At 40.8% G+C, this 7,863-nt stretch overlaps 1 protein-coding gene across 1 annotated transcript; it reads left to right on the top strand.

The window, feature by feature from the left end:
* The first annotated feature begins 6,515 nt into the window (after positions 1-6,515).
* LOC132234627 (RWD domain-containing protein 1-like) lies at positions 6,516-7,489 on the top strand. The gene is given in 2 exon segments (XM_059695756.1): positions 6,516-6,950; positions 6,952-7,489. Coding segments are annotated over 2 exon segments (732 nt in total). The 5' UTR covers positions 6,516-6,575; the 3' UTR covers positions 7,309-7,489.
* Positions 7,490-7,863: the final 374 nt, after the last annotated feature.

Genomic DNA, 7,863 nt, shown 5'->3' with positions numbered 1-7,863 from the left:
TAAAAAGTATAGATAGAAAAAATAAAATGAAACCTTCAGAGATTGCTTTTATTTTTGCTTATAGGACCCAACTGGTTTGTGACAGAAGACAAAGCTAATTTATCATTAGTGACCTCTAGTTTAAATCAAGCAGAGCCCTGAGGCATCAAGCCCCCTGTCCTCCCACATAGCTCTAACTGACATAAAATCTCCAGTTCTCTCACATGGATAAGGAGATCAATAGAACTTCACAAAAGTTCTTTGTCATTTCCTTTGCCTTGAGCTACCAGCTGTAGGCTGATTTTTCATAGTCCCAAAAGTTTCAGTACTCACCTGGCTTTTTAGATTTCCCCATAAATACAACTTCATTTAAATGTCTTAACTTCCCAAATATTTCTCTCTTTTTTTGCAGTTGATAATCTATTGTACTCTTCAGCCATACTCTCTTAATTCAGACATATGTGGTTCAATCTTCTTGCTTTTTTTCTTCTTCTTCTTCTTCTTTCTTTCTTTTTTTTTTTTTTTTTTTAGTATACTAGTTGCTCTTAACTACCTGATATCACAGTTAGAGAAAACAGACCAGTTCTTCAGGGAGCCTCTGACAGGGAGTTCTGAACAGCAATTTTCAACCTTTTTCATCTCAAGGCACACATAAACGAATGACTAAAATTCTGCAGCATACACACAAATATGTATTTTTGCCGCTATGACATGAAAATTGTCTATTGTTGTGTTGGCTGTTGTCATTTTGGATTTGACAATCCAAGGGAGAAGAGGTAAGCTCCCCTAACTAAATACTCAGGTTTTGCCTGTTTTGAAAATTGTTGTGGCACACTGGTGTGCCTCTCACAGCACAGTGGTGCCACAGAAAATCAGTTGAAAATCACTGGTTTATGACATTGTAATGCCTGCTCCACTTCCTCCAGAACAAAGGAGGCAATTTGTCTTTGTTTTTGTTTTGTAAAGTGCTGTATAATTTTGTTTCAATAACTTGCTTTTCTGTTGATGCTGGAGACTCACCAACATATTCTTCTTATATCCTCCAATTTTAAATATTAATTATTTTTTAACTTTCTTTGAATTTATTGGGGTGGCACTGGTTAACATGTTTCAGGTGCACAATTCTACAGCACATCATCTGTACACTGTACTGTGTGTTGACCACCTCAAGTCAAGTCTCTGTCCATCACCATTTTCCCCTCCCCCACAATCACCACACTGCTGCCCGGGTCCAGGAGTTTTCTCTCTTTTCTTTCCGTTTTGCTCACAATAAATTACAACATAATCCCCCCACCTACTTGCCCACCCCCACTCCTGCCAGCTGCCAGCTTGCTCTCTATCTATGAGTCTGTCTCATTGTGTTTGTTAGTTGTTAGAACTGGGCTTCTGCCTCCGATAGTCTATTGTGTGTTGTCTCACGTCATATTTTGCCCAAGGTGTCTGGAAGCTGTTCTCCCTCCAGCTTTCATGGGCACCGGCTATTACTTCTTGCCTGAGATCTGAGTAGGTAAACCAAAGACCAGTCTTTCAGGCAGCTCCCATACAGGCTACAATGTTGAAATAGGTCTGTTTGCTCCTTCTGATTTGTTAGATGGATGGGGAACTGGGTTGACACCTCCTCTGCACCAAGGCTATGCCACTCAGGGGAGGGTGTGAACAAAGGTAAACAAAGTGTCATAGAATTTCCTGCCATCCTATCTAATAAAAGACAAAAAGGGTAATTAACTGTACCTCCACTATGCTTCCCATTGGCTAATCAGCAAGATAAGCAAATTAACTGCCAACAAAGATGGCGGCTGGCAGCCACGCAGCTGAAGCGAGCAGGAGGCTTGCTTGCTCCAGTGATGGAGGAAGCCAAGGTTCCCCGCCTGCTGTGGCCTGCTCTAAGCTCCGAAAGCAACAGCTCCAAAAGCAACAAAGTTTCAATTATAGAAGCCAAACAAAACCTAGATATCTGCTTTCAGCCAGCCGCGGCCTCAGAGCTGGGAGCACCAGTGACGGCAACAAAGTTTCAATTATAGAAGGTAAATAAATCCCAGAATTAAAACAAAAAAGAAAAAAGAAAAAAAGGAGAGGCTGGGAGCTTCAGTTGCCGGCCAGCCTGAAAACGGCCCTCAGCCCCTCACCCAGACTGGCCAGACACCCCAGGGGGGACCCCCACCCTGAAGGGGATGTGACCAGCTGCAAACAGCCATCAGTCCCTCACCCCAGCTGGCCAGGAACCCAAGCAGGACCCCCACCCTGATCTGGGACACCCTTCAGGGCAAACCAGCTGGCCCCCACCCATGCACCAGGCCTCTATCCTATATAGTAAAAGGGTTCTATGCAAACTGACCCTAACAGCAGAAAGACTAGGAATGACTGGCCACTATGATGCACACTGACCACCAGGGGGCAGACGCTCAATGCAGGAGCTGCCCCCTGGTGGTCAGTGCACTCCCACATGAGGGAGCTCTGCTCAGCCACAAGCCAGGCTGATGGCTGCCAGTACAGCGGTGGTGGTGGGAGCCTCTCCTGCCTCCTCAGCAGCGCTAAGGATGTCCGACTGCAGCTTAGGTCTGCTCCCTGCTGGCAAGTGGACATCCCCCGAGGGCTGCTGGGCTGCCAGAGGGATGTCTGATTGCCAGCTTAGGCCCAATCCGCTGGGGAGCAGGCCTAAGCCAGCAGATGGTCATCCCCCGAGGGGTCCCAGACTGCGAGAGGGCACAGGCCAGGCTGAGGGACCCCCCCTCCCCGAGTGCACAAATTTTTGTGCACCGGGCCTCTAGTTTTAAATATGGCTTTTCTGGATTGGATGTGTGCTTGCTTCCTGTACACCTTTGAATGGTTTCCAGACCTCCCTCAGAGATCAAGAGCCTGGAACTTCCTAGTCTGCCAGTTTGCTAATATCCCTAAATCAATCACTTTTTTAAAAAAATTGAGGAGATAATTAAAAATATGTCATGTTCGCAGACATGAGACCTAGATGGCTTACAATCTGTTCTTAGGAAAAATAGAAGAAACAAATATTTTCTAAGTAAATTTGTGGTGTTTGAAGGGTAGAAAGAAAAGAAGAGAACATTACCCAACTTATTTATTATATCTATAATAAATTTAATACACAATTATGCAATAACACTATAAAAATATTACAACCAGATATTAGTAACATATAAGCAAAAATCCATAAAATAATAAATATTATTCAGCCATATGATACTTAAAAAAAATCTGTCACAGTAAATTAAGGTTTATAGCAAGTGGTTTTAGTGTTGGAATTTCTTTTTTTTTTTTTATTTATTGCTTAAAGTATTACAAAGGGTATTACATATGTGTCCATTTTTTCCCCCCGCCCTAGACAGACCCCTAGCCTCCCCTATCCCCCTGGAATTTCTTTTAAAAAATGTTTATTTCACAAATCTTAACTGTTGCTTCAATTTCCACAATTGTATACACCTGTATAATTACCACCATAAGAACAACCAGATATTCTCATTGCCCCACAGCATTCTCTAATCCCATTCCTATTCATTCACCCACTTTTCTCCTGATAAATTAATATGCATATTTTATATGATAATAGTTTATATTATTATATAAATGTCATTCTTTTATATTATATGAATAATTAACTTCTATGTTATATAATATAAATAATATCAATATGTATAATACATTATTAATATACTAGAGGCCCGGTGCACAAAATTTGTGCACAGGGGCGGGGGAGGATGTCCCTCAGCCCAGCTTGCACCCTCTCTAATCTGGGACCCCTTGAGGGATGTCCGACTGCCGGTTTAGGCCTGATCCCAGGGGTCAGGCCTAAACCGGCATCAGACATTCCTCTCACAATCTGGGACTGCTGGCTCCCAACTGCTCGCCTGCCTACCTGATTGCCCCTAACCGCTTCTGCCTGCCTGCCTGATCACCCCCTAACCACTCCCCTGCCAGCCTGGTCGACACCTAACTGCTCCCCTGCCTACCTGATTGTCCCCACCCCAGCCGTGGGCAAACTACGGCCAGCAGGCCGGATCCGGCCTGTTTGAAATGAATAAAACTAAAAAAAAAAAAGACCATACCCTTTTATGTAATGATGTTTATTTTGAATTTATATTAGTTCACACAAACGCTCCATCTATGCTTTTGTTCCGGCCCTCCGGTCCAGTTTAAGAACCCATTGTGGCCCTCGAGTCAAAAAGTTTGCCCACCCCTGCCCTAACCGCTTCTGCCTGCCTGCCTGATCACCCCCTAACCACTCCCATGCCAGCCTGGTTGACACCTAACTGCTCCCCTGCTGGCCTGATCACCCCCAACTGCCCTCCCCTGCAGGCTTGGTCTCCCGCAACTACCCTCCCCTGCAGGCCTGATCGCCCACAACTGCTCTCCCCTGCCAGCCATCTTGTGGCTGTGGGCACAGCCATCTTTGCAACGGCATGAGGGTCAATTAGCATATTCCCTCTTTATTAGATAGGATGTGTGTGTATATATATATATGTATATATATATATATATATATATATATATATATATATATATATATATATATATATGTTATGGACATTTTAATTAAGATGATTATGAATCAAGTTGATTATGAACATCCTTGTACAAATATTTTTGTGCACAAATGTTCACATTTGTCTTGGGTAAATACCTACAGATAAAGTTGGTGCATCATAGAAAGGTTGCTTCAACCACATATGAGTCTCCCACGTGCAACAGTCTTGTAAGTATTTAAAGTCATTAGTATTTTTTAAAATGAAATATTCTATCACTTGGGGAAGAGTAGTATGCACTTCCCAATGATTAATGTTCTTGAACATATTTTTATTTATTTTCTGGCCATCCACATACATGTCTTCCTTTTATAATGCTGAAACCTCTGCCCATTCTTTGAGTTTTTTATATTTTTACTGTTGGTTATAAAAATTCTTTGTACAATTTAGATGGGTGTTTTTTCAGATATATGTAAATACTCTTTCCTTAGTCTATGAATTGTCTATTTATTTTATGGGGTCTTTTTAAATTTAAATTTTTATAAATTATGTTTCTTATTTTTTTATTTTGTGATTAGATTTTTGGTGTTCTGTCTAGAAAATCTTCTATCTCAATTTTGCGATTTACCTTTTAGAGAGCCTTTTTAACACCTATATTTAGATATATAGTCCATTTTGAGATAATTTTTGAATATGGAATTTGTTTAGGTTCAAGGTTTACTTATTTTTGTTATAACCACCTTTTTTTATGGCATTGAGTTGGAGCTTCAGAGTCCCTTTTAATATAATGCATTATACTTACAGATTATCTGAAAGAAGCACACAGGGTAGAAAAATGTGTTTGCCAAAAGTTAATTCCACTTTTATAATGTCAAAAATGTAAAAGTCCTCTTAACAAAGTAAGAATAAAAGTAAACATTTTAAAATAGGTAAACACATATATGTATGTAAATATATATATATATATATATATATATATATATATATATATATAAAACATACACGTGCATGATATGTAATATAAACATATGCAATTTGGAGGTTTTAATAATCTTCAATTAATTCCAAATATCAGTTAAATCAGGGTCAAGACAATTATTTAATTTTTTAAAAAATGTTTACATTGTAATGAGGCACTGAGTAATGTAATAAGACGAACAAAAACAAATATGACGTACAATATTTGGGAATTTTTTTTAAAACCTGTTATTTAAAAAACATATGATTACCTATGTAGCAAATGCAATAAAATCCAGCAGACATTTTTTTAATGTGACAAGAACATCCTGAAATTAAGACCAATATTACTTTATACCTTAGAAACCCTATTTATCAATTTATTAATAGACAGTTTAAAAATATGTATTTAAATATGTTTTATTTCAATGATAACAGTGGATATGTATTTTATTATAACACATGGAGACCAAGATACATGCATCAGAATGCTCACACAATATATTTAAGTATCGTTTGAGGAAACAACCAAACATTTTATTAACATAAGACTTGATAAACACACATTTTGGTAGAAATTTATAAAATAAAATTTCAAAATTATGCAGCTGTAAAACAGAAGGATCTCTTACCCTTTGAGACAGCATGGAGGGACCTGGAGAGTATCATGCTAAGCGAAATAAGACAGTCAGAGGAAGAGAAGTATCACATGATCTCACTCATATGTAGAATCTAATGAACAAAATAAACTGATGAACAAAATAGATCCAAAGACATAGAAGCATGGAACAGACTGACGAATCTCAGAGGGAAGGTGAGGGTGGGGAGGTAGGTAGGGAACTTATATGCATAGCCCATGGACACAGACAGTAGTGTGGTGAAGGCCTGGAAGGGACGGATGCAGGGTGGAGGAGGTCAATGGGGCAATACTTTCAACAATAAAGATAAATTAAAATAAAGACATGAATAATGCGCAGCTACATCTCTCAAAATATGACTACATTAAAATTGTTGTATATAAGTACAGGCTTAGTAACCAAAAGCACGATATGTCATTTATTAAAATACTAGAGGCCCAGGCCCGCTTTCCCGGCACCGCGTGGTCCCGGCTGCGGCGCGCCGCCTGGGTGTCTGGACGATCCATGGGCAGCGGCGAGGGCCACGATGACAGACTACGGCGAGGAGCAGCGCAACGAGCTGGAGGCTCTGGAGTCCATCTACCCCGACTCCTTCACAGTACTATCAGAAAACCCTCCTAGTTTCACCATTACTGTGACATCCGAGGCTGGAGAAAATGATGAAACTGTACAGACTACCCTCAAGTTTACATACAGTGAGAAATACCCAGATGAAGCCCCCCTTTATGAAATATTCTCCCAGGAAAATCTAGAAGATAATGATGTCACAAGCATCTTAAAATTATTAGCATTACAGTCAGAAGAAAACATTGGTATGGTGATGATCTTTACTTTGGTAACAACTGTCCAAGAAAAATTAAATGAAATAGTGGATCAAATAAAAACTAGAAGAGAAGAAGAAGAAAAAACAAAAAGAAAAAGAAGCAGAAGATGCCGAAAAGCAATTATTTCATGGCACTCCTGTTACAATTGGGAATTTCTTAAGTTGGAAAGCCAAGTTTGATGCAGAACTCTTGGAAATTAAAAAGAAACGAATGAAAGAAGAAGAACAAGCAGGAAAAAATAAATTAAGTGGGAAACAGCTATTTGAAACAGATCATAATCTTGACACATCTGATATCCAGTTCTTGGAGGATGCTGGAGACAATGTGGAAGTAGATGAGTCTTTGTTCCAGGAAATGGATGACTTGGAGCTGGAGGATGACGAGGATGATCCAGACTACAGTCCTGCTGACCCAGAGAGCGACTTGACCGATTGATGGACCATCCCCATCTGCCGAGGCTTGACTGCCACAGCATCTGTGGTTATGCCGAGAGGGTGTTGATTTTCCTTCCTTTTTTTCTAAGAAAAAAACAATTTTCAGGAGAATATTCTTCTGAAAGCTTTCATCAATGAACTAATAAAGTGACCTTAAAATTTCAAAAAAAAAAAAAAAGAAATACTAGAGGCCCAGTGTACAAAAATTTGTGCGCTTGGTGGGGTCCCTCAGCCTGGCCTGTGCCCTCTCGCAGTCTGGGACTCCTTGGGGGATGTCCACCTGCTGGTTTAGGCCCGATCCCCTGGAGCGGGCCTAAGCTGGCAGTCAGACATCCCTCTGGCAGCCCGGGAGCCCTTGGGGGATGTCCACTTGCCAGCAGGGAGCAGGCCTAAGCTGCCGTTGGACATCCTTAGCGCTGCTGAGGAGGTGGGAGAGGCTCCCGCCACCACCACTGTACTGGCAGCCATCAGTCTGGCTTGTGGGAGCCCAGTGACCACCAGGGGGCAGCTCCTGCATTGAGCATACCGCCCCCTGGTGGTCAGTGTGTGTCATAGT

This window comes from Myotis daubentonii, chromosome 5, assembly GCF_963259705.1.
Source record: "Myotis daubentonii chromosome 5, mMyoDau2.1, whole genome shotgun sequence".
NCBI lineage: Eukaryota > Metazoa > Chordata > Mammalia > Chiroptera > Vespertilionidae > Myotis > Myotis daubentonii.
The sequence above is the reverse complement of the archived record's forward strand: the minus strand, read 5'-3'. Positions and strand labels throughout refer to the sequence as shown.